This window comes from Pempheris klunzingeri, chromosome 11 (assembly GCF_042242105.1).
Source record: "Pempheris klunzingeri isolate RE-2024b chromosome 11, fPemKlu1.hap1, whole genome shotgun sequence".
In the NCBI taxonomy this organism is placed as follows: Eukaryota; Metazoa; Chordata; class Actinopteri; order Acropomatiformes; family Pempheridae; genus Pempheris; species Pempheris klunzingeri.
Window position 1 is genome coordinate 1,159,410 of NC_092022.1, and position 27,118 is coordinate 1,186,527.

The 27,118-nt window shown below is 43.4% G+C and overlaps 2 protein-coding genes across 3 annotated transcripts in view; both read right to left on the reverse strand.

Moving 5' to 3' along the window:
• Positions 1-1,053: 1,053 nt before the first annotated feature.
• LOC139210159 (ER membrane protein complex subunit 3) lies at positions 1,054-7,072 on the reverse strand. 2 transcript variants are annotated; one of them, XM_070840145.1, is made up of 9 exons: positions 7,004-7,072; positions 5,194-5,352; positions 5,051-5,108; positions 3,944-4,037; positions 3,618-3,722; positions 2,918-2,999; positions 2,575-2,654; positions 2,119-2,201; positions 1,054-1,922 (listed from the first exon to the last, which is right to left on the reverse strand). In XM_070840145.1, the coding sequence occupies exons 2-9, from the start codon at positions 5,346-5,348 to the stop codon at positions 1,794-1,796; spliced, it is 786 nt and encodes a 261-aa protein (XP_070696246.1). In that variant the 5' UTR covers positions 5,349-5,352; positions 7,004-7,072; the 3' UTR covers positions 1,054-1,793. The 2 variants fall into 2 exon arrangements, with proteins under 2 accessions (XP_070696246.1, XP_070696245.1); XM_070840144.1 differs by having other exon boundaries at positions 5,194-5,394; positions 7,004-7,069.
• Positions 7,073-13,914: 6,842 nt separating this feature from the next.
• Positions 13,915-27,118, reverse strand: part of LOC139209751 (IQ motif and SEC7 domain-containing protein 2-like) — a 133,736-nt gene continuing 120,532 nt past the window's right edge. Inside the window, exons 11-17 of the mRNA XM_070839592.1 lie at positions 26,614-26,753; positions 25,461-25,586; positions 23,419-23,518; positions 18,411-18,572; positions 17,508-17,726; positions 16,451-16,500; positions 13,915-15,156 (exon numbers count right to left, since the gene is read on the reverse strand). Of these exons, the coding sequence (XP_070695693.1) occupies positions 13,915-15,156; positions 16,451-16,500; positions 17,508-17,726; positions 18,411-18,572; positions 23,419-23,518; positions 25,461-25,586; positions 26,614-26,753 (2,039 nt within the window). The remainder of the gene's footprint in view (positions 15,157-16,450; positions 16,501-17,507; positions 17,727-18,410; positions 18,573-23,418; positions 23,519-25,460; positions 25,587-26,613; positions 26,754-27,118) is intronic.

Sequence of the window (27,118 nt, forward strand, 5' to 3'; positions counted from 1 at the left end):
AAAAGCAGCGTGTTGTTGAACCAGATTCAACTTCTGGAGACGGGCTTTATAAGAAGAGCACAGATCATATATTCAGGGTGTCTACATGCGTCAGCAAGAAGAATTTAACACTTTTTAATCCACTGTTTGTTTGCAAAATTGGCCTTTCAATATATTTAAACTGAAAATATCACTGCAATATGTTTATGTGAATCACTACAAGAGTCTCAGGGTCAATGAAGTCGACTCTGAACTGATTTCAAACAAACGCTCTGATGCTTTGGTCTTAAAGAGGATTTTAGACCAGTTAATAGATATTTAAGACTTTAAGGACCTGCAGACAGCCTGATTCTGACGTGATGCTTGAGCAAACTAAAATAGGACTCATGATGATTTACTGCAGGGCAGAACATTAATTCTGCTGCTCATCGACAGACGATCAGGTCACTCTGGCTTTACGAGATCAGTTCAAGAAAGAAAAAGCAGCCTCATGTTTCTATGAGAACAGGTTCTGTTCTGCTGTCATGTGACATGTTTTAGGCCCCGTGGTGTTTGGTGTCAGCCAAAAAAAATGCACTAAAAACAAATAACTTGTCAGTTGGCACCTGCTCCATGACTCTGGTCTTAGTGCATCTCTCTAACAGGCTGCACTCCTTTCAACACATTAACATGTGTATCTTTGAGCAATTCCACGGTCCTCAAATAAACTTTTACAAAAGGAGGGAAGAATGTGTGAACTAATCACATTAGTTAAAACATTACTTAGGTGGATGATCTGTACTCTTATTATAAAGTTGTACTGAGAAAGGCTACGGTTTCCCTGGTAACCATGGCTTCAGATAACACTGTACTCACTAAAGTTACTGCAGACATCTGGGATGCAGGAACGTCACTAAAAATAAACTAACAGTCTTAACGGAACAACGAACAGTTCCCGGTGAGTGTCGACGGCTGAAGCCACTTAACCAGGTGAGTCCCGTCACCACCACAACAGTCTGCTTAACGGCTTTCAGGGGGGAAGGAGCAGTGGGCTGAGTGTGAAGTGCTGTGCCGTTACAGACCAGAGGAGTCCAGTGAGTTGTGATGGCACCTTTATTGAACCGTTTCGCTCACTCGGCCAGACGACCTCGGCGGAGGCCGCACATGCAAAATGTCCGTCCTGCCGTCGTTTAAAAAGCTCCTCTGACCACTTTGTCCTTCGTAAGACGTCCCAGTCGTCTCCGAGCGCTCCCTGAGAGGATTCGTCACACGGTAAACAGTCTGCTGGTGTTCTGGGGCCTCTGGAGAACCCCACTTCACGGCGAAGAGGATTTAACAGGTTTGGTTAGAGAGTCTGTATTCGGTTTCTGGAACACTGAACACACAAAAACTGTCAACTCAAAGTCCACTTACAGCGTTTTTAAATACACACCAACCCTCTCTGACAACTGGCCCACTGACTTCATTTGGCAACATACAGAATGAGAATGTTGGAAAGCTGCAAGTATCGACTTTTTGCCAAAATGTTGACTAAAACCTTGGTCGAATCAGAAATGACTTAACACGAAGTTATTTACAGGAGCAAAGCTGCTGGAGGGGCTGCACCGTCCGCAGCTTTGACACCGTGAAGATGCTCCACAGGGCACAACGTTTACACGACGATCACAAAAAAGGCAGGAAGTGAACGCAGGCGGCTTCTTTTATCTAACGTTACATTTTATGTTCAGTGTTCCGGAACCTTCAGAGCGACCGCAGAATCTTCAGCCTCTGCGTTCTATGGAGCTCACATCCGAAGGGTTCTAGAACCTCCCCATACATACGGAACCCCTCCCCCTCTAGAACATGGCCGGCTTCAGGTCCTGGCTGAAGAGTGTCCCAAAGTTGAGGTCTCTGGACATCAGCTCCTCCTCCACATTCTCCAGCGCCCACTTGTGTTCAACGATCTCCAGCGCCTCCCACTCACTCTGACACACACACACACACACACACAAACACACACATTAACACAACATTGTAACGCTGCAGACTCAGTCTTCGTTGTAAACATGCATCTTTACTTTCTTTATCTCACAGCTGACCTTGCCTACAACACAAAAACAAGCAACAAGTGAATTCACTTGATCCTCCGACCTTGATCTTGCAACTTCGTTAACGTCTCACCTTAAAAGCCTTGTTGGGGTCGGGGGGCATCGCCATGGCAGCGCCTGTCATCTGGTCCTGCATGATCCGAGACTGGTCGGCGGCTACGAGTTAAGATCGGCGAGTTAAAAGCGGCTCAAAAGGTTACGGCAGCACGTCGGCTGCTCTTCAACACTTTCCATTTTCAACTCGGCGTCATTAATCACATCAGAAACAATGTGGAATTCATATTGTTAATAAAACGAGTTAAATCACAAACAACACGAATGTTTGCATATTCTTTCTGCAAAATGTGTTAAATAAGGCAACGATAAGAAGAATCTGTGAGTCATTAACATTAATATTGTTAACATTAATATTGTACTTCAGATCAGATCTGTGTACGAAGGGTTTGTATGTGTAACATATTACCCACAATGCAAAGCAGTTCTGCCTTCCCCACTTCTCCAAACATGTCGGAGCAGAGCAAAGACTCACCGTTGTCCTGTCCCAGGATGAGGCTGTACATGCTGCGCAGTCCAAACACATTCAGGAAGTACCAGGACGCCGAACTCACCCTGTGGAGCCAAAGTTAGACGTTTACTTTACAATTAATACACATCAGGACACAGTAAGTGTCCAATCAGCTGATTTAAACCCAGCCCACGGTTATTAAATTAATATTTTACTGCATTGTTTTATTGTTTATTTCAAAGAAACGGTTCAAAACACAAACAGGGATTTAATTATTGTACATATTTTGTGGTCTGGTCAGTGCTGCGTTGCGTTCAGGGTGTGGGCAGTGTTGCGTTCAGGGTGCGGTGGTGTTTTCAGTGTTTACCAGGAGGCATCCAGGGACAGCAGGTCGATCCCTCTCTGTAACATCGGCTTGAACCTCAGAGTCAGAGGGAACGGCACCTTGGCTGGACGACAACGACAACGACGTCAGAAACAACCGCCGACAAACGATAAAGTCAGAAAAAAGAAAGATCTGAGACTGAAGTGCAAATTTACTTTAAAAACTCAAATATTCTCTGAGATTAACGTTATAAATTTACAAAAATAATCAGATTTTCTCTGAGATTTCAGTGGTAAATTTACACAAATGTCAACAAAAATAAATAACTCAAACATTCTGAAATCATACTCATAAAACTACAAAACAAACTATTTCTCTGAAATTTAAGAGGTAAAAAGACAAAAACTTTTACAATAAAAACTCAAATATTCTGAGATTGTAGTCACAAAAACTATGAAAAAAAGGAGGTTGTTTGCTGTTTTTATGAAATATTACTGGTTTTTCTAGTATCTCTCTCATGAATTTATAATTTAAACATTTCAAATATTTCTTCTCGTCAAGTGAAATCTCGGGGATTCGGAGCATTGCAGCCAGCTTTCTGTCCACTCCTGTGAGCTCAGAGCAGAAATATCACGACAAGATGTTTCTCTGCCTCGTCAGAGAGGCGTAACGAGACGCTCCATCGATCTGCATCAGTGATCAAACACTGGTGGTGTTACAGACCGACAGCTGAAGAACTCACTTATGACGAATCCAGAAAAAGCCCAGTTGATCCATCCGCCAATCAAAATCATGGGCAGGACGTTGGTCAGGTTCCCCTTCATCATGTCGGTCAGCATGCTGGTGTCTGCAACACACACACACATAAATCTTTACATTTCATGTAAGTGTCTTTTAATACTTCCTGCAGAGAAACAGAAGCAAAAATAAAGTCTGAAAGAGCTGAACACTCGTACACGTACACGTACACACACACGTACACACACACACACACACACACGTACACACACACACACACACACACACACGTACACACACACGTACACACACACGTACACACACACACACCTGTCATGGGGTTCTTGGGGACGACCTTCCTCTTGACCTTCTTGAAGAAGCCGGTCTCGGTGTTGTTGAAGTAATGTTTCCTCATGGCGAACGACTGCAGCAGTGAGAACGTGTTCACACACAGACTTCATACAGTCACTGAGGAGCACGCTTTAAATACCTACAGGTACTTTAACACTCTTCTTCTTCGAGACACTATTTTGTTTTACATGATCTAAACTACCAGTGGTCATGTGTGTTTCTCTGTTTCAATGAGAGAAGAAGAGAGCGGGGGAGGGGGGGGGGGGGGGGCGTCTTTAAAGAACATTACTGCAGACACAGGCAACACAGAAAAGAGATTTTTTTAGTTTGCAGTAATGAAATTGTTTAAACCACACGTCTGTCATGGCTCCAGCCTGATTTACACTCCTGTGTTGAATCTACAAAAGTGGTCGAAAGCCTTGTGAGCATTTACACCTGCCCACTGCGGCGGGGGGGCAAACTAATCAGGGGTGAAAAAAGTGACAAAGGTGGGGACGACCTGCCCCCACCCCCACATAACAGGCCCATTTTAGCTAAATAACTAGACTTCCCTCTTTTCCTGCCGTCAGTTGTCATTATGTTTTTCCCTGAGCTTCCATGTTTGAGATGCAGGAATTTTTTTTGACAATTAATTTAGTTTCTGTGTGTGGAGCCTCTTTCAGTTACTGTTTATTTGTCTCCTTTCTTTTTCTATTTATCTATTTTTGTTTTAAATCCTGAAGCGTCGGTGGAGGCGAAAGAGCAAAGCAAGTATTTCATTGTACTTGTTTTTATCTGCATATATGACAATAAAACGATTGAACTGAATTGTTCGTGACCATCGAACGAGCCGACGTGGTTTTTAGGGGCTCTGTCAAAATATTGTCTTCTTCTATGAACTTTTTCTGCTGCCTTACTGACTTGGTAACCTGGACGGCAGATTTAGAAGTCAACAAGACTTAAAATCCCGTCTGAGATTATTTTAAACCTCCGTACAGTATCTTGGCATCTATTCAATCTGGAAACTCTCGGACTTGTTGCTCAGACTGGACTTCCTCGATCGTATTACATGCTTCAGCAGAACCAACAGCGAGTGTGTGGCCTCACCTGTCGGGGGATGTACTTTCCATTCTCTCGGAGGATGCGGCTGCGCAGGAGCACCTGGCTGAACACAAACACCAACACATCCTCAGATTAGTGACAGCACTGTCCAGTTGCTGTTTGGACCCATCGGGCTAAACTTATCTCACCTGTCAGAAACCTGCTCCAGGTCGACCTTTTTGTCACTTTGGAGCAGCTGGGTGACGTAGTGACGGATGATCCCGACAAAGAAGGTGATGAAGACGATGGGCAGGACGACCCACAACCGAATACTGGAGTCCAGCAGGAGCTCTGGACCGGCCATCGCTCTCTGTTCAACCAGCCAACCGAAACACAGACGGGGAGACTCTCTGAAAGAGGAGAACAGGAATGGGCCCTTTTTTTTTTTTGACATATCCTGGTGTCTGAATGACTGGTAGGTAGTAAAAGTGTTGGAACTGATCCAGTAGATCACCTCAGCCAGCAGCCACCAAACGGGCTGCAACGTGTCCCTTTGGGACAACTGCGCCTGATCACAGTAGGTCCACTAAAAGTGCTTGTTTGATCCACTGACAGGCTCAGAGTGTTATTCTAAGGGTGTGACAGCATTATGGAAAGGATCCCTACAGAGAGAGACCTGGAAGATCCTTTTGGTTTAACCACAAACAGCCGTTATATCGCTTTCTGCATACACACCAGACTACATTCACAAAACCAGGGATTTTAGCTCACAGGACACAGGAGTTTCTGTTGTGATCAGTTTGTATCATTGTATGACTTAAGTGTTTTAAAGGGTTAGTTCAGGTCCAATGCAGTATTTATGTAACACGCAATAACACAAATAAACAAACCGATCAGGGCAGCAGTAAACCAGCAACTTGTGTTTCTGAGAGGTAAAATGACTATTTTTGTAAATGTAGTCTGGTGTGGGTGCAGAGAGCGGCAGAGGCTGTTTGTGGTTAAACCAAAAGGATCTTCCAGGTCTCTCTCTGTAGGGATCCTTTCCATAATGCTGTCACACACTTAGAATAACACTCTGAGCCTGTCAGTGGCTAAAACATCTATTGGACCAATTCCAAAACTTTCTGCACCTACCAGTTATTTTGACTCCACTGACAAAAACAGGAATTTTACCTCCAGAACATTGGAGCTGCTCATCCATTACTGCCTCCATCAGTTAGTTAGTTTGTGTAACTTTGGTGTTTTAAATGATTAGTTCCTACTAAACACATCTTGATGTCGTTTAAGGTCGTCTGTATAAATGAGGGAATATCTTGGAGGAACAGACTAAATAGGGTTCCTCAGAGTTCTCTCATCCATCAGTATGTTCCACCTCTCCCTGCTCTGCCCATTCGTAAATAAGCCGCATCAGGTGTGTGTTACCTGACCTACACACCTGCTCTGGCTAATCAGGCCTGAGTAGAACAGAACCACTACTGAGGTCATGTCCCTTCACCTGGACAACAATCTCTAGTTTGGATGCCTCTCATTTTTCAAATAAAACACTTGTTGAAAGGATCTCTACACATTAACTTTACCTGTGTGGCAGACAGGTGAATGTTAGTGTAGTTCTACATCCTGCTGCCTCACTGACACATTAACTTTTAATAAATGAGCTGAGCTGTTAGCTGGAGGCCCGAGGAGCAGTTAGCAGCTAACAAAACCACAACAACCGGACAAAAGTGAAGCTCCCGTCGTCCCTTTAACCGGGGCTGACTGAAGCTAAGCTAACCTGCTGCTGACACCGAGCAAAAACTCATTTAAAACACCAAACAGCTAATGTTAGCATTAGCCCCCCATTGCCCCAGAATGGAGCTAGCCGGCTAACTGGGCTAGTTAACCTATTGACTTTCATCTTTAAATTACCGATTCTACCAAACGTCTGTTCCGCTGACAGTCCGCTTTGCTTTATAAGCTTTGACGAGCCATCATTTGTTGAGAATAACCGAAATGTTACGTTTTAAATCAACGTCAACTTACCACATTTATGAACTTTGTGAATTAGCAACAGGACAGACACGCTCCGCAGTAGAGACGAGGAAGAAGAAGAATCACTTCCGGTTCAGGCGGAAACGCTGAACACGTGACAGAGACCAATCTTTTTTTTTGGTAAAGTTTTATATTCAGATAAATGCAGCCCAACTGTTTATTATTAAATTAAGATAATAAAAAATAACTAAACGATCACAAAGGAAAAATAGATAATAAAAAATAAATAACAAAAATAAATAAATGATGTAAAAAGTTGACACAATTTCATATCAGCTGTTATCAAATCTTACCGTTCAAACTTAGTCTCTTCAAGGCGAGGAATGAAGAGGACACAGAGGGTTTTAGTCTTACCTTTAAGGTGATTCGGTTCTTCATCACTTTTCATTACGAGTAACAAAAAAACTTTGTTCACGGAGCGTTTATTCTTAAAGTAAATTCTAAAGTTAATGCAAATAAAAGTTCTGGACTAAAAATCTTACTTTTTAAAAAAGGCATTAAAGGCATGACAATATATCTAAAGTAGCAAAAACAGAAATACACATTATATAAAATGTCCCATTTCAGAATGACACATTAATATTTCTGGCTCCGAACTTTTGATCATTAACGTCAAATCAAATCAAGACTTTATTGTCACATGCTCAGCAGTTACATGAAGCAATCACTGGCAGTGAAATTCTTGTGTCTCTGGTTCCCAGTAACACTGCTTACAGTATCATTAAAGAAAAACACACCAGCATCACTTCAGTGACTTTATATTTTTTTATGTCGTTATGTCTATTGTCGTGTTATTCACTGTACACATATTGCTCATTCTTTTCAGTAATATAGTTGCTGTTATCATTCTGGTTGTTGTTTGTTGAGTAACGCCATGTAATAATTATTTTGACTACTTTATGTACATAGCTAAATCTATAATGATACAACATAAGGCATTAGTTGATTTATATTTTGTGATAATAATCTGGATCTATAAAGTAATAAGTCAAATAAATGTAGTTGTGTAAAAAGCAAAGTAAAAACTCTAGTAAAATACATCAACACTGCACTTAAATACAGTACTTGAGTAAATGCACTTAGTTATTTTCCACTAATGCAGATAAAACATCGAGCATCTCGCTCTCTGAAGGAAAGAAAATGGAGAATAACACGTGTTGTTGTTGTAACTTGTTGGTAATTGTTGGCAAAATGAAAAAACAACAGGACACGATTTTCCATCAACATGAACAGATTTTTTTTTATATCTTTAGAGCAATAAATATTTCCACTTTTTCCATATCTCTGCAATTTCAAAAACAAAGTACAAGTAATATATATTTATATACACAGCTAAAATTTCCCATACATAATTTTTAAAATAATGTTGTCTCTGTTGACACATATTTGACACTGTACTCGTACAATTTTACAAGGACTATTGCAGTCTCTCTTTGCTCTACATTATAAACAGGAAATATTTTTCTCCATAAGCGGTCCAGTGTGTTGTTACGTACAACGTAGACCCCCGGTCCATCGCCCTTGTATAGATACACACAACACAGACTGCCTTTACACAGGAACAGAAGAATCTGACATTTTTAACTCTATTTGAACCAGATCTGATGTGCTTTCATTTTTATTTTTATTTCTTTTAAATGTTCCCTGTTTTGCCTGCAGCAAGTCAGACCAGATCTGTTTCTACTGGTGTAAAAAAACAACCAGACCTTCCACTCCTGGTGTAAACCCAGCCAGAGACAAAGTGCCCTCTGCGGAGCAAAATGAGTACTCGCATTGTTATTTTTCATATAACGATGGTTATGTACATTCATGTTTATAATACAGTTTCATTCAGTGCAGATACTGTAATAAATACCACATGCAAACCGATAGTGGAGAGCAGACCCGGGCAGAAAAAAACATATTTAAATTGAGCATTTAAAGGACCATACCTGGACTTTTGCATGTCATACTGAACATACTGTACATCACTTCTGCACACCAAGGATTTTAGATTGATTTCCATCTGTGCAGGCAGACACTGATTTTAGTTCTTTTCAGTGGAAATCTACTTGCAGAGACATCCTGCAGCCGATAGCTAATCCATCAGAGCGAATTTGCCTTTAATTTGCCTTGCAAATCAACCCCAGAATTAACTAAACAAGCAAACATGAGCATTTTAAAAAGCAGAAGGAGAGATTTTGTCTTCCTTCTTGAATTAAAACTCGTTATTCTGCAATTGACTGTCCGATCTTTATAAAACTGTCCATTCTTTCCAAAGAAATTTTGGTGAAAACAAAAAAATGATGGTAAACTATAAGAACTATAAGAATACTGGGGTCTGCAGGTGGGACGAGTCACCTGGAGGCTGAGATCATGGACCGGGATGTGCGTTTGTGTGTCCTTTTTGGCAGTGAAACACTGCCAGGATCTGCTCCAGCCTTGGACCACAAGGGCTAAATGAGAATAATAATAATAAACTTAGCAAAAGCCTCAGAGATCCAACACTGTTGGTGATTGGACCCCTACTAAATGTTGACAGTGATGGATTATCTATCTGTAGCAAGAGTCACATCTCTGCAGGGAAACTAAAGCCTGTCTGAAGGAAGGAAACAAGTCTAAAAGCTGAGGGATGATTAGGAGGATGGTTGGCAGTAGTGTAACGTACATACAGTTTGCAGCTGATAGGCTACAACATGCAGAAGGATGGATATGGAGCTTTAAAATGGGAACTTTACAGAGGCTGTGCTTGATTCAGCTCAGGCACGCAGTGGAACAGGGTGAAATGTTGTGTAATCCCTTACGAGGTAGGTTTGATCCAGTGCTCCTCGAGAACTTTGTTTTGTTATTTCAAGTGTGTTTAGTGAATTGTTTCAGTCTGGATTAGACATGGTGTTACTGTTACTGTTTCTGTAGGTGATTGTGGACACACGATGGGGACCCAAGGGCCCAGAATTCCTAGCAGCGCAGCAGATATTGTTTATTTGTACGGTTTCAAAAGGTTGTTTGGTAGCATAAGTGTTGCTTGTTTCCATTATCAGGTTGGAGAGAGGCTTCGTGATGATTCAGAGGTGTCACAAGGGTATGTGTTTGCGCAAGCATGCAGGGGTGGGTGAAAGTAATTATCACAGTCTGTATTAAAAAATATCAGAACGTATAAGTAATATGTTAGTCACAGAAAATTCTTGGTTTTGTTGTAGACATATTAAAAATTAAAAAGGTTTTAGTACTTCCATAAATGCCCAAATCAGAAAAATAAATAAATAAATCATCTCACACTCAAAAGCACATAACAAAATTAAAAATGCTAAAATACAAAACAGCCCAAGGAGTACGTTATGTTAGTAGAAGCTTGTCACACAACAATATTGATAATAATATCAGTAGCACACTCTAAAAACTTAAAGGGGTTCTTCAGATTGAAAACAATAGGGGACCTATGATGGTTCCCTGAGGAACTCCGTCAAATGATTATAATCCATGACAGTGTTTCCACGTATGTCAAACACAAAAGGCCTCTACAAAAAAAAAAAAACATTCAAGGGATTTGTATTGTTTTGCTTTTCTGCCAAGGAACCCTATGTTGGTCAAATAGCCTGAAGAACCCTGATAAACTTTTGGTTTTTAGAGCACACATTTTGTTAATTCAAGCAACCTTAGTTACAGATCAATGCTGTTGGCCCCATTGAAAATAGAACACACTGTACAGGTAATATCTACAGTCGGCGCATTCACGTAATCACAGGTAAACTGAAAATGTGTCATTAATGTTTGCATTCAGAGCATCAAGAGGAATTTCGCATCATCCACCAGTTAAATGCTGGTAAATATTCATACGAAGGCTGACTGAACCAGCCACTTTGACAGGAAAGCAACCAGCACTGCAAGGTTTATTTCTAGTCAAAAAGTACAAATGGCTGGTAAAATAGCTCAAGTGGTCAGAGAACCTTCTACCAGCCATCATGGGCTTCCCGCCCTGACATCCGATGACCTCGATCAAATGGAGAGACAGAGAAAATACACTTCTATACTGGTATGGCAGATTTAACTCAAGAGTGCAAAAATAAAGCGTAGAAATGAGTTTGTTTAAGAATATTTCCAGACGTATTCTGCAGTCCAGTGTTGAGAGATGTTAGCAAGTCCTTCAAGATGAAATTAGGTCCAGTGTTTAGGTCCCTTTGTGTCTTTGTTGAATGAAGAGGGAGATTTTTTTTTTTTTTTAAATGCAGTAAATGGCTTAATATTTGTTTTTCTGAGTGGATACAATCAATCGATATCTTACTGATTCAGTCGCTGAAATGTCTTTTGTGTATTCCAGGGTGATCTCATGGTTTCTTACGATGATTTTATATTGTTCCATCCCTCCGTCTGAAGGCACCTTATTCTTAATTTTGCAACACAAGTAGTGAAAGTAGGACTAGACTTCATTTACTGTCAAGGTCGCTGGAAATGCTTTGAAGATTTCATACCCTCTTGAGAGAATAACAGTTTTGGCTGGGTGGGAAATTAACCATTATTTTTCATCATCCAAACAGCGATGAATGTCTCTCTGAAACAAGGCTGGCAATGTTTTGTTTTTCCCTAGCACACATTTCTGTGTTTCCAGAGGCTTAAAATGTAGGACAGCCGAGAGGGAACATCACAACTTATCTTCAGATCTTATATTTACTTTCATGAGCTCATTGTCCTGATAACGACTTTACTGTGACTTTATCTGGTGATATTCAACATAATTTGGGGATAATCAGGACTCACTTATCTCATTATCTCCAGCGTCTTTACTGTAACACTCTTAAATCCACCGTGGAATCCAAAAGAATCATCCCAGAAGAGCACAATGTGTACGATGTAAGTCACACTTCGCATAAGATCAGTTTACCAGTATAAACCACATGTCCTTTAAAAGCTAATTACACTGTGAAACTGAGATATTAAACCCTTATATTTGAATAACAGTCTTAGAATAATAAATCTGAGCACTACAAAAACATCATTTGTTGTTTTAATTCAAAAATAAGGTGGAATTCTTGTCGTTGAGCATCGACTTTTAAAACAACTGACATTAAAAAATTACTAGCATCCAGAAACTCTCTTGGTGTCGATAGAAAATGTTTTCTGAGGTTCGTTTTTTGTACATTTTGATGTGATTTTGTGTTTATGTACAACATCTGTTACCTCTTTTGCTCTTCCTGATGCTTCTGGCCATTTTATTTATTCTATTTAACTATTAAAAGTTTTTGTCTTGACTTTTTTGTTACCTGAATCAAAGAATCACAGGATGGAGGGTGTCAGCTAATCACCGCTACAAAGCGTTTGTGGGTGCTTTGTTTGGACGATGAACATTTTTTCCACTTTCTTAACGGAAGGCAACCTTTTTAATTTTAATTTCCCACCCAGTTCAGTTAACATTTCCAGTAATCTACCTGTTGGGAAATGCACAGAGAGTTATATAATCAGAGGATCTTGTTTAATGTGTCTGAAATAACTCTTTCATGATTTATTTAGGTTCTGTAGCTCCCCGGCTTCAACAAGCCAGTGACACAAAAGACTCTGTTTCCCATACTGCACCCTGTTTGGCACCTTACAGCGTAATCTCCCTCCCTGGCAACAAAGGGGGTCACACACACGCATTATGATTTCTGACTAATTCAGGCTTATACCTTCAAATATGGCAGGATGCTTGCAAGGGAGCATTCACTCGTTTAGTACAAATGATCAAATAAATCCCCCTTTTACAAGAATAAATTACGGGGGGGGAAATGACAATGTCAAACAGCAACCATCCCCTTTTTAAAGTCCCAATCCAAAACAACGATGCAGCGCCACCCTGCTGTAACCCTGTAATCCATAACGCTAAAGGCTTTTAGTCATTTTTGCAAAACACAAAGGTAAAAAGACACCTGTAGTTTTGTTATCATGATGGCTTATTTAAAGTTTTAAAAAAGTTTATTGTCCACGTAGAAAGTAAAGTCTTCAGTACCCTTTTTACTAATGCACTTTTTATGGTCAAATAAATGCTGGATTGGGCCTTTAAATTACAACGAATCCCTCCCCCTGCATATAGGGTTTTAACCATAGACACACCGACACTCATTAGCTATTGCACAGGTCAAGCACGCCTGTCTAAGACACAGAAACTCCACCATATTAATGCTAATCACTTCTGCTTCTCAGTAACAACTCATGGCTTGTAAAATGTCAACAACAGAAACGATGGTACTAGTGCTTTTTGTGTGAAAATCAAAGTGGTGCAATACTAGTGTGATTTTTGGAATATAGTAAAAGGACTTGTCGCGTTCTCAGGTGTCCTACAAACCTGAAGTGTCCCATCAACCGGCACGGCGCGTGGCGTTAGCGTCGAGCACTAACCCTCGTGTTAAATTCTCAGGCACTGTTCCCTTCACGTCTGGTCCCACGAACCACTTGTTCACTACAGCAACTCACAAAGTCGTACTCACAATATGACACCAACACTTTCCTCTGCAGAACTACGCATGTTCGCTTGAGCCCCAGGCCGCCTCTGAAGGGCACTACGAAGGGAAGATGAGAGATTTTCACCACAATGGCAGGACTGTGTGGGGGGTTTTTCTTCAGCTTTGACTGACTGAAAACGCCATGATTTACGTTTCTTGGCTCCATGAGAAGGTTTTCCGTTAAATTTTGCCCCTACAAAGTATAAGTTTGCCCAACAAACGGCCCTCAGTGCGAGTCTTTCTACCTGCGGGGGAAGTGGATGTGAAAATAACACAAGCTGAGTAACTTCCTCTTTCCCGCTCTCAGTGCTCTCCGTCTCACTAGGTGGCCATTTTGATACACCTGCATTTGCCCTCCTCTTTTCCTCTTCCCCCTCCTGCTCCCTCTCATTACCCCCCCTCGGTGGCTCACTGCGGGGTGGCGGACCACCGCCCTCGGCTTCTGCCTCCTCACACGACCGTGCTGATCCGGCTGACTGGTTTCGATTTGGGGCCTCCCCCTTGCCCTCCCCCTGCCCCTGGGTGCAGGGAGAGCGGGCCGGTCGATGGGGGAGGCAAGGGGGAGTGCGGAGGGGGAGGTGGGATGGCGGAGAGGGGCGGGTACTGGGGCCCGTAGGACTGCGGAGGCGTCTGGGTGACGAGGCGCGCCGAGGGCGTCTGGGGCGGTGGGGTGGAGAAGATGAAGTGGGTGGAGGGGGAGGCGGAGGGGGAGGGGCTGAGCGGGGAGTGTGTGTGCACGGCGTGGTTGTGAGAGTGTGTGTGAGCGTGGGGGTGGGGCTGCGAGTGCGAGATGGTCAGTGGGAGCTTGCCACCTCCACCCGGCCTTGCCGCCGCGGGGTGTGAGTGGTAGAGTCCGTGTGGGGTAATGGGGGTGACGGGGGAGTGCGGGGACAGGGGCGGGGGCGTGATGAAGCCTGAGCTCATGTTGTAGCGCGGGTGCTGGGTGGCGCCATGCTGCAACCTCTGATGCTGCTGGGTATGAGAGGGAGCGCAGCCAGACGGGCCCTGCCGCCGGGGTGCCGAGAATCTGTGCGAGAGGGCGGGGTGCTGCGGGACGCTCTGCATGTGGTAGCGGTGATGGTGGTGGTAGGGTGGGGGCGGCGTTTGCTGCTGCTGGTGCCCAGTGACACTGACTCCTCCTCCTCCACTGTTGCCGTGGCAATACTGGGCGTGCAATGCCTGGAGCTTGGATGGTCCCCCTCCCGAACCGCCTGCCCCTCCAACTCCTCCCGAGTCCGACTGGCCGAGGTTGGGCGATGGGGAGGGGCATGGGGAAGGGGAGGATGGGTGGGGGATGGGAGGCGCGGGGGCGGGGTAGTGGGGGGGTGATGATATCATCAGGGGACTCGGAGGACCCTGGGGAGTCGGCGATGTCATCGTCAGGGGACCAGGAACCTTGCCTCTGCGGCTGCCGAAGAAATTCCCCAGCAGGCCGCTGCCAGTCGGACCGCCGCCACCCGCCATCCCTCCTCCGACCCCAACCCCTCCCCCGCTCACGAGTGGGGAGGTAGCGATCCCCCCCTGGTTGTGACAGAGCCCCGGCCCACCCCCCACCCCTGTACCGGGGCTCTGAGTAGGGCGGTGCGGCCGGTAGGCTGCTGGAGACGAAGGGATCATCATGGGGCTGTAGGACAGACCTCCAGCAGGCAGGGGGCGCTGCTGGTGGGGCCGCGGGCTGCTAATAATGGAACCCTGAGAGCAGAATAAAGAAAAAGAAAGAAAAAGACAGAAGGAAAGAGAGTGAAATACAGAACTAGACTATTAATGAACAATATTCAACAGGTTAAATTGTTAGAGTGAGGGCAGTTGTGAAAACTCTTTCTTGTTGGTCTGAAGCGTCCCCACAGCTGTTGGTTTAGACATTCACGGCTCAATCATCAGGCCAAATGTTGAATGTCTGGTACTTTGGTTTATGATCAATAAATACCTGCAAAACTAATGACTAATTCCCATCAGCCTCTGCTTCAAGTTTGTATTTACTGCTCAGCAGCACGATGCTGACATCAGCATGTGACCAAATTTACACCTTTAATTTTGTTTTGCTTTGCTTTGCTCATTGACGGAGGTCACCTCTGACCTCTGACCTCTGAGCGTCATTGAACAAGCCAACAAGGAAGAGTCTCTTCTTCTTCCTCTTGCAGATGATTAATGGCTGCTTGAGTGATGGACACGGACACACATGCAGGAAAGGAGAGGAAGAGTGAGTGAAGTAGACACAGAACAACGGCAGCACGCGTTTTCTTTTCTTCGGATGGCGGCGGAAGGTTTTGCTTTGGCCACGCTACTAACTAATTTAACTGGTCGCCCCAACTACGGCTTCTTCTTCTCCTTCTCCAGGGAGGATGGACTAGGGTAACACTTTCCACAGTCTTAATTAACGCCACTCAGCTAAAATAATATCCAGCAAACCTTCACAATAAAGTTCCCACACGTTTCACTTTTAATTTCATGGTTTCGTTTTACTTCCTGTTCACCTTCTACGTTTCTTTCCTACTTTGATCCACTTCAATTTGGGCCCGTTTTTCATTATTGTTGGGAAGATGGATGATACTTTGGTACCCTGACCACTCTCGGCTATCTGACTGAGAAGAATGAGAAGCAGAAGGAGAAGAAACTGTTGGGGCGACTAATCAAAATAAGCGAATCCCTCCGTCTCCATCCTGGGAAAAGAAGACGCGTCATGGTGGCCTATTGGTTAAAACACATGCCACATAACTGCACCATCCTCGGTATGAAGGTCTTCACTTCCTGTTTCTACTGTCAGACTCTCAAAAATAAAACAGTTTGAACATCCAAAGCTGGAGTAATGGATCTGAAACACAAACCCCCGTGGAGGCATGCTTCAGCCTTAAGACTGGTGAAACGTCACGTTCACAAACTTCACAAACACATTTCAATCAGACGAACATGCAGTCACAGGTGTGATGTGCGATGTGCTGCAGCATGCTGGGAGGTCACATCATGCTTTCAGCCCCACCAAACTTACTTCAATGGTACTGTCCAATGAACCCACACTGTTCCTACGACCTCGCTTCCCTGTTACCCAATCAGAACGAAGCACGGTTAAAATCTGCTCACCAACAAACAGTTCCAGCTCGTCACTTCCTATAAAACCACAAACTGATGTTTTGTTTTTTGCATTTGTGTTTGTGTGCCGATTCGGACAGAGCCAGGCTAGCTGTTTCCACCTGCTTCCGGTCTTTTTGCTAAGCTACGCTAACTATACAGATTTCCAAAAACGATAAAATGATGAGCTATTTTTAGTAACATCTCCAGTGGTGGGATGTAACTAAGTACATTTACTCAAGTACTAATAAAGAAATTTTTTACTAGTTTATTTCCATTTTCTGTGACTTAATTCTTCTATCGCACCACATTTCAGGGAAAAAAAAAATTGCTTTGCAGATTAAGATTTGATTTTGAAACCTGCTACAACATTAAAGGGCTGCTTACACATTTGTGCATCAGTAATATTTTATATAAAATAACTGACGGAGCCTTAATGAGTATGTGTACTTTAAGTGCATTACTCGTGCATACTAATTTAGTGAATTCAAGACTTTTACTTGTGATTAACTTGGTGTAAGTTGCAAAAAAAAAAAACAATGACTGGCCAAAAATCAGCAGCAACACAGTTCGGGGCTGATCCTGATAATGATTTCTAAACATAATGTCTACCACTACTTATATCAGTGCATTGCTAATCGTTTTGGTAATCTATAAAGTTTCCACAGTGAAATCTTTCATATTTGTGTTGTATGTCTTGCAGCTGTCCAGCAGGTGGAGACAGAGCACCACAGCAACCCTCCAGACTTCCATCTTAGCCTGTTATATTACCATTTTAGATTTCATCACTATTTCATCAGTTGCATAAGACCACAGATGTAGGTTTGCTCTGAGTCAGTGAGTCATAAAAAAAATCTGCAGCAGTAAACAGAAACAGTAAAACATCCCATTTGCAGAAACTCAGTCACGTCTCAGGAGATCATTAAAAACATGTATCCTGTTATTTAACAGGTGGAGCAGCACACCTGAACCCTCACCTGTCTCTGAGAGGTCTCTCAGCGAGGAGCTGAGTGCCGTGCGTTTGAGTCCGTCCACCGAGGCGTACGTGTCATCCAGGCTCGGCCTTCCCAGAGTGCCGTTCACCACCTCGCTCTTCACAGGGCCGCCGGTATTGCCGCCCTGTGGCCCCCCACCTCCTGGCCCTCCGCCCGACAGCACACCGGGACGCATGACACCTTTCTGCTTCTCGAGCTCGGCTGCAGGGAGGGAGGGAAGAGGGGGAGGACGTTAGCACCACGGAGAGAAAATTAAAAACGGTCATCCATCACATGAGAGAAGTGCTGTCATATAAATCACATCTCCAGTGGTCACAGTCTGGGGTCATGATGCTGCTCACTGTTTCTCTGTTCCCTTTTAATATCTCTATATGTACCACTGCAGATGAAAACTAGCCTGCATGGCTAAATCTGGCACATTCAGGTGATGTTACACCAATGTTGTTCCTTCTTAAACTATTACCAGTAAAATGCTCTGCTATGTTTCCGCTACATTCATTTGTTCGGTTTATGTAGAGCTACATGCTAAAGTACTTCTACGACTACTGCTGCTACAAGTACAACAACTGCTAGTGTGTCTGCTATACGTTATACTACTAATGCTGTAATGCCAGTGCTACCACTGCTGCTGCTACTAGTACTGCTAGTGAGAGGCCACTAGGAAGAATAGGAGTTCTTATAATACATCCATGACAAAAAACAACAAAAAGAAGAAGTTAATGAAAATAATCAGGGAGTAAAAAGTATTTCTGCTGTGACAACATACACTGTACTGAATTTACCCTGTGAGCTGTTAAAGTTCAGATAATTTCATCCCTATTAAAATGATTTTAGCCAATCTTTGACAACAACCAGCCCACAACCACTGTTGGCAGGACCACTTACACTCCACCCGGTACTTCTCCATGTCCTGGACCTCTGCGATGCTCTCCCGGAGGTCGGAAGTGAAACGCGCTCGGTCCTGCTGGCTCGGAGCTGTGAAGACGATCAGCACCTTCCTCTCTCCTCCGGGATTGGCCGACGTCAGTCTGATACCGTGAGGGTAGTCTAGGTAAGACACACACACACACACACACACACACACACACACGTTACACACTGTTGCTGGTGATGACCATGAGGGACCAGGTGTGGATGAGGAGTAGTTGTGGAGGTTAGTCAGTTAGTCAGAGGGAGAGCAATAGATGGAGTAAAATAAGTTGTGAGTAAGAATGTGTGAGCCAAGGACATTTGGGTGGATGCTGTGTTGATGGAGAAATGTTTACAGAACAGGTTAAATTGGGCAACACAGGTGGACTGCAGCCAGGTATGGAGGCTGAGAGTGTGGCTTAAATGACCCACGCCACAACCGAGTGGAAGAATGGGAGGTGAAATAAAAATCCTTTTGCTGTTGACCCAGAGAGAGTCCAGGAGTTCGATGAAGTCTCCCATTAGAAGCTCAGAGGTCCGACATGGTGTGTCATTACATTCTAAGTGAAGGCCGAGGTTGCCTGATATCAGCACCTTTAAAAGCAGAAAGTCACCAAAACCATTTTCATTTTGGGAGAAAACTGTGCGTCCATGTAGGACCCCAACCTCAGATCACTGAGTGTAAGAAGAGAAAAAGGTTTTCAGGGCCGTTAAAGACAGACGACATGCCTGCACACACACACACACACCTTTTTACCTTCCTCCCACATGACACACACATACACACAGATACATTAAGCGCACCCGCCCACAGACAATACACACACAGCACTCAACCACCCACACGCACACATGAACACACACACACACACACACACCAGCAGTCGATGTAAGATTGTGCTGATGAATCATATGGGACAATCTGTCCTGGTCACAGTCATCACCACAGTCTGCCAAGTCCCATTTAGCTCCAACTGGAGAAGCAGGACTGTCAACAACAACAACAGCAGCAGCTAAACAACAACAACCGACCGACTGAACAACTAAACAGCCGCCTCTGCAGCTTCGGCGCACACTGACCACGCTGTCAGTGCCAAGGCGACGCACTGGATCCCCCAAATAACCCACTAACGACTGAATAATGTTGACCTTGTAATGTGATGCAATGTAATATAATGCAATGCAATAGCACAGAGTGGAGCTGACACAACACAGGGATCTGTGTGCAAGACTTTAACACTGATTCCATCGACTGAAATTATTATAATTATCTTTATTTAACTCCCCGACACACAGTTTCCCCTGTTTGTCCTTAAAGACGCAAAATCCATCTTATTCCAAATTACCTAATAGCATCATATACAGTATAAAAATCTGTACTAAGCTTCCAAAGTGAAGTGTTACTGATACTGATTTAGGTCCATGTTTCCCATCATCCCACCTACAAAGCTCTGATTGGTCAATTTTGATTTCAAGATATTGGCAGCAAGTCAGAGGGCAGCAATCAGGATGTTTTACTACCTTCGCTGCCATCTAGGCCCCATTTTTACATATTTTGGTGGATACAAACAGTGTTGGAATTGGCCCAGTAAATCGCCAAAACCGACAGCTGCACAACGGGCTGCAGCGTGATCCTTTGGGACAACTTCACCTGATCACAGTAGGTCCACTAGAAGTGCTTGTTTGATCCACTGACAGGCTCAGAGTGTTATTCTAAGTGTGTGACAGCATTATGGAAAGGATCCCTACAGAGAGAGACCTGGAAGATCCTTTTGGTTTAACCACAAACAGCCGTTCTGCTGGTTTGCTGCTGCCTCCATCGATTAGTTAGTTTGCTTGTTTTATTATGTGATCTGAACTAAGACGTCAAAGCCACACAATGATGGATAATGGTGCACATTTTCAGATGTTTCTCATGGAAGGCATTCACTCAGTTTTAAACATGAGAAGTGACAGAAAAATTAAAAAAAAGAGAGCTAGTGGGTAAAAATGCAAATGCTGCCCCCTTTCTTACCTCCACACAACCGACCAGTCACACAGCTTTGAGGTGGGTGTGGAAGCCGAACTGTTTACGTAAAATAAGAAATAATCAAAGGCTGTTCCTCCCCTTTTCCAGGGTCAGAAGCGTATGTGGGGGGGTTCTGAAACGACTGGACCAACTGTTGGGTGTGGTTAGATGTGGACAGAAGTGTGCTCAGTTTCACCTGTGACTGACGCTGCACTGCAGCGAGGAGAGAATCACCAACATTTCCAATTGCTCTTTAAGCGGTTAAAAATGTGAACATGGTTTCAGGCCTGCCATGATTTTGTGGGTTTGCTTGGATCCATTATAGTCAGCCCCCCCCTTTTTTTTTAAAAAAAATGGTGGAGATATGATTTTGGAGCTGAACTGTTGGGAGCGAGGCATCCTGTTCGCAGGTGCTGAGGCAGATTTGAAACGCCACCAACTCCAATCTGCTGCACAGAACTGAGAGCCAATTCTTCTCTGCTGAAATAGAGGCTTGGAAACCACACACACACACACACACACACACACACCACTCTGTATATGATTGTGTTAACATCATTATCGGAAAATGTGTCGGCTGAATGAGTCATGTTTTGAGGCATGCAGCTAAGCAGCCTTCTTTTCAGATTGACAGTCATATATTTAGGAAATCCTGTGATATGCTTCCACTGTGTTTTATTTGCGACGGGCTGTTGTTGTTTTCAGCGGAGCACTAACTGCACTCCTGCACGCTGACGATGCCTTACATGTAGAGAAAACGCTGGCAGACAGAGTATAATTTCAGTAATTGGAGAGGCTAGTAGTGTTGTTTTGCCAAGTGATTATTAACAGATTGTTGAGAACATTTCCAACTAGGACAGAGTCTCCAATTTTTTGTCCCACATGCATTTTTGGTCCATATTTCAAACGCACAATCAAGTGTCCCCGCTTTGTCCAAGCTAAAAACGTACTAGTTAGGATTTTCACAGCTTGTGGATGCAAAAATAACCGGCTGCAAACCCTCAGATGCATTTCTGCAAGCTCACTGCGAGTTCTTCACCCATAAATATGTGATGGCAGGCTTGAAAACACGAGGGACGACTCCTGAATCGTCAGGATTTGTTTTGCGAACCAAAGAAATCAACAATTTGACACAAAAACACTCAAAAAAAAAACCTATTTCATTGATCTGAAAATGATTTTCTTGTTGCTGCTATCAGAGCTGCATCCATAGCAACGGCCTGCTGAACAGAAATAACAGACTGTAGCATCAGAAGTGAGTGTTTAACAAAGCCGTGCAATAAAGCAGCTGAATCACTTTATAACCCGTAGCTCATCTCTGGGGGGGGGGCTCTTCAGGAAGTTTAGTGGCCACCATGTGCACACTATAACTCTACAGTAGACGCTTTACACACACATAATCTTTCCCTAATCTTGATAAAAAGATATTCATAACATGAACACAACACTTCATTTAAAAGGGAGCTCCTATTACCCACCTGTAACCTCTTTAACCCGGAAGAGCCCACAGGTGTCACACACCTTTTAAATATTCTGGAAATGTCCATTTACAGCTTTTATCCTTGAATTTAACTCCCTCAGTGACAGATACTGAACTTTCTGGTGCAGTCATGTGACCCAGTGACCATATCCAAGATGGCGGTCTGCCTGATTAACACCTGTGACACAACCAGCTGATTTTAAACAGCTTGTTTTAGTTATTAAAAGGGGAGTTTCAAACAGTTTAACAGCTCTAATCCTGTCCTAGATTATATTTAACCTGTCCTGACTGTATTTTTGGAAAACTTTGATGTGAAACAACTTCTAAAAATGATGCTGTGACATATTTAACATTACAGATCTCAAAAATGTTCATCATGTCCAGAGCTAAAAATCACCTCCTGCACCTACTGTCAAAGCTACATTGAAAACACAGAGCACACGCATTTAATTAAAATGACCAACTGAACATCCACCGCTCAGCTCTCTGCCATCGCAAAGCTGTGATCTGAACACTTTTTTAATTGGACGATAACTCTGTCACTCACTCTCCGATTTATATCGCTACCCCCACCAGACAGGAAGCAACCTAAGGGCGAGTTTCTAGTATCTCACTTCTCCCACTGGGATTTGGTCACGTGATCCTCCCTGGGTTTCAGGGGGGGGTGTCACCCTGAGGTTGGAACAGCCCCGCCTCTCTGGAGCTCAGGTTAGCTGTCCACGGCTGCAGGTGAGAGCTGTGCTGTCTCCAGCTGGAGGGGCGTGATCAGGGCGACCAGAGCATCCAAACACAGACGGTCCGAGCTCCTTCTCTGGACTGAACGTCTGCACATACTCTCAGCACAAGATGTCTAAAACATCACAGATGACAGGAAGCTGCCTTTCAGTGTCGAGGTGACACCGGGCTGTGCTCACACTGAGTCAGTAAACGTTGCTGTGTAAGATATCAGGGTCTCCAGAGAGTGACGTTCCATCATATAATACTAATAATGTTATTTCGGTAGACATCAGCCAGCCCTATAACGCCGTGGCTGCTCTTGGATTAGTGATAGCTCCCTCCCAAGGGACTGTTTGTTCCACCGTCCCTTTAACTGCTCTACATCGCGAAATTGCACGCTGCATGACTTTTTCACCCTCATGAAACGAGCAACAACTCCATCCTCTCTCCACATACTCCGAAGTGAAGCTACGCCTGAACATAGAGGACACGCTGGATCCTCAACTGTCCATTTACCACATTATAACATGTGTATCAGTGCGTGTGTGTGTGTGTGTCTTGTCAGTGGGCCTGCTGACTGCGGGGGTAAAAATAGTGAGAGTTGAGCAAGTGCAAAATAGAAATAGAGATATGAAAAATAAAGCGGAGAGAGAGAGAGAGGCTGAGACAGATGGAGGAAGCAGATGGACGAGAGGAGATGGAGAGAGAATGAGGGAGACAGAGGGAGAAAGAGATAAACAGAGAGAGAGAGAGAGAGAGAGAGAGAGAGCATCACTTACAGGTGTTTTGGAAGGTGTGGACCTGCATGTCCAACAGAGGAAATGATTGTCTGAAACTGTACGTCACTGAAGTCTTCTTCTTCTGGAAGATCTTCGTCACCTGAGGAGGAGGAGGAGGAGGAGACGAGCAGAGAGGGATTGGGAAGAGATAGAGGAGGAAGTCGTGGCAGAAAGGAGAATAGAGAGAGAGAGAAAAGGGAGGGGGGAGAAGAGGAAACAGCAGAGGAGACAAAGGAGTGTGTGATTATGCTAATCGTCATCTGTTTTTGTTCCTTTGCTTCATTTTGAGGTGAGAAGTTTTTAAAATCACCAAGTGAGACATTTTCATTTTCTTTTCCTCCAGAAAACACTTTTCACTGCTTATCTGTTGTCGCACTGAATAAATAACAGAAAAAAGGGATTAATCAATAATGAACTGAGAGTCAGAGTCACGCCATCCTCTGCTTCAGATCATTATTTAAAGCACACGTTGGTGTTGAAGCTGGTCACTGACCTCTACATCCATAACCTCTGTGTGTGTGAATAAATAATGTCATTATCAGAAGTCAGTGGTGCTACGCGTGCTCTGGGACGGTTTATTTAACAATTAGAATCAATTTTATCAATCAATCAATTGGGTGGAAGAAGAAGGGATATAAGGGTTCTAGTTTGGTCTAAAACAAAGAGTCACTGAACTGATAATAGGTAATAAATGATGCAGGAAACCACAATCAAAATATTTCAAAGTCAGTTTCAATTCTGTATAAAAGTAGAAATTTTCTAAGTGAAGCCAACTCACTGTGTGAAATACAGACTAAACAAACACGAATCCCATTTTCATACAGAAGAGCCTTAAGAGCTGTAATAAATCACGTCAAATCCTCCGAAATGTGTCCAGAGCTAAAAATCACCTGAAGTGTGAAATGTCAAAGCTACAGTAAGTGGAGCACAAGTTTAATAAAAAATGTTGAATATATATTTTATTGATGATCAGAAAGCCACACTTGCTCCAGTGTGACAGGATGCTGTTGCTGCTGTAGCTGCAGCTAGTTTAGTTTTGTGCTATTTTGTTGTCAGCTGTACTATTTCAGTATTTTAAAGGTCCCATATTGTGTAAAATGCACATTTTAATGTCTTTTCAACATAAATATGTGGTGAGCAAAGACCATCGTCTCTCTTTTCCTCCTCCTCCATTTTCAGTTAGGTTTAGAAAACAGCTGAAACATCTGTGAGTCTAAACCTGACTTTAAAATGGGCTGAATGTGGGGCCTTTAAATGTTTAAGGTTAAAATCTTAACATTTAAATTGAGCTTTTCCTCCTAAACAGTGAGCTCCTTTAGCTTTTGGTTTGTGTTTCTTTACGTTTCTGCTGCTCCAGACAAAAACACCGGATTACTGCCTGAGCCAAACACAGCAGCTGACAGTGTTTCCAGCTAAACAGCCGTACAGCAGCATGAACGACCGACTGGACAAGAAGTAGAGCTGCTGGTCATGTGATCGATGTGTGATCGGCGAGCTTCAGCTGAAGTAGGATTACAGCACGTACTTTCTGTTGCTTCTCATGATGTGACTTCAGTGTTGGGAGCAGAAAAATGTGACGTTTCAGGAATAAAATATACAGAAAGAGAGAGAGAGACTTGTCAGGTAAACCTTGTTGACAAATCCTGCTTGGGTTTCCTACTTAGGATTCCATTTATTTGCATTTTCTCTAACGGGAATTCAGACTTTCTGACATTTCTGGAGCACGGCGTTAAACAGGACCAGGGCATTATGGGATAAACTGGTGTTACGGTAGCACAATCACTTTATCTCCCATGGGAGAAAATCCTTGGGCTCTGTAGAAGCCGGGACCCAAACTGGTCCCAAAATAGTGCAGTAATACAAACACCCACACACACAAGAGGGCCGGAGTGGGTCTGCGTAAAGCAACTCTCTTCTCCATCTAAACCCACAACCGACGGCAAAGACGTTCACCTCTAGTGCAAATGCTTACTGTACATGCACACACACACACACACACACACACACACACACACACACACACAGAGGAGGGTATTGATTACCATCAGCAGGTCATTGAACAGGAAGACTTCCCTCTGGTGGACTCCGCTCCTCTGAGCTCTGTTCGGATCGGGAACCTCGAACAGCTGGCAGCAGCACACCAGCCTGCGATGAGGCAGGGACAGCACCTGCAACACACACACACACACACACACACACACACACACACACACACACACACACTTATATAGCAATTGGAAAATCTTCATATTAAAGAATAACTCTGGCATTTTTAAACATAAACAAATAACTGATGGAGGCAGCAGCAGACCAGCAGCTCCTGTGTCCTGAGCCTCTTCAAAGACACCAGACTCCATTAACAAAAACAGTAATTTTACCTTTCAGAAGGCAGAAGTTGCTGGTCTACTGCCGCCTTGTTTGGTTAATTTGTTTGACTTGTTGTGTGACTTTGGTGTTTTCAAGGGTTAATTTGGATCCAGTACAATATTTGAGTAACATACAATAACACAAACAAAGTAATTTATCGAGGCAGCAGCAGACCAGCAACTCCTGTGTCCTGTGTGGTAAAATCCCTGTTTTAGTGAATGTAGTCTGGTGTGTGTGCAGAGAGCGATATAACGGCTGTTTGTGGTTAAACCAAAAGGATCTTCCAGGTCTCTCTCTGTAGGGATCCTTTCCATGATGCTGTCACACACTCAGAATAACACTCTGAGCCTGTCAGTGGATCAAACAAGCTCTTTTAGTGGACCTACTGTGATCAGGTGCAGCTATCCCAAAGGATCACGTTGTAGCCATTGCAGCCCGTTTGGTGGCTGCTGGCTGAGGTGATCTACTGGACCAGTTCCAATAATCAAAGAATAATATGTAATATGAGTTTAATCACTTGACTATTTGGTCGACAAGTTATCAGAAAAGAGGGAGAAGGTGACATCTTGTTCAGAGTGAGTTGAATCAGATTCGATCATTTATACACAAACATACCGGAGTCATTCTTTAATGTTGTGATACTGATTTCGACCTTATCAGTAAAATATCACCTAATCATCAACTAATTGTTCTTAAAAGGAAAACAATTAAGAGATACAAGAAAGCTCTAAACGTTCAGCCTCTAGTTTTTCCTCAAAATATCTTCCATTTTCTTCAGTAGCTTCAGAGAGTTTAAAGCTGTTTGTCTGAGATGTCGGAGGATCTTACAGGCTTCTTGCCGACCACCATCCTCTCCACTGCCTGGACCTGTGACACGTGGTCGTCATTGGTCCTCAGCTCCCATTTCTGGATCCTCCCGTAGATCGCCACCAGCAGGTCCCTGGGGATGTCCTGACCGTTATCCACCCCTGAGGGAAACACGCGGTCAGATTCGGACATGAAACCATAATGATGTAAAAGCAGCAAACCTGACCAGCTATAAACTATTTGTATCCTCCCTGTCATTTCAGGGTTAACTGGTTTCTTTAGACTCACACCTCACAACCTGTCAATCAAACAGTCATAATCTAATCAAAGGCAGCTCTGATTGATTGTGATTGATTTTACATTTTCTTGGAGAAACAATATTTCTGCCTGCAGTGAAGAAATACTCCAAAATGTTACTGAACCAAAACTATATTTACTGCTTGTTGATTGATTCCACCAAAGGATTGATTAAGTCTTACCTATAACGATTCATCATAACCTATTAAATGGTAAATGGTAAATGGTC

Bases quoted from the DNA above. Each gene is read 5' to 3' on its own strand.
- LOC139210159 (XM_070840145.1), bottom strand. From the start codon at position 5,348: ATGGCCGGTCCAGAGCTCCTGCTGGACTCCAGTATTCGGTTGTGGGTC. The intron at 3,723-3,943 runs GTGTGTGTGTGT...TGTGTGTTGCAG, and splicing joins CCCCAAGAACCCCATGACAG to ACACCAGCATGCTGACCGAC. The intron at 2,655-2,917 runs GTAAACACTGAA...TTGGCTCCACAG, and splicing joins CTGTCCCTGGATGCCTCCTG to GGTGAGTTCGGCGTCCTGGT.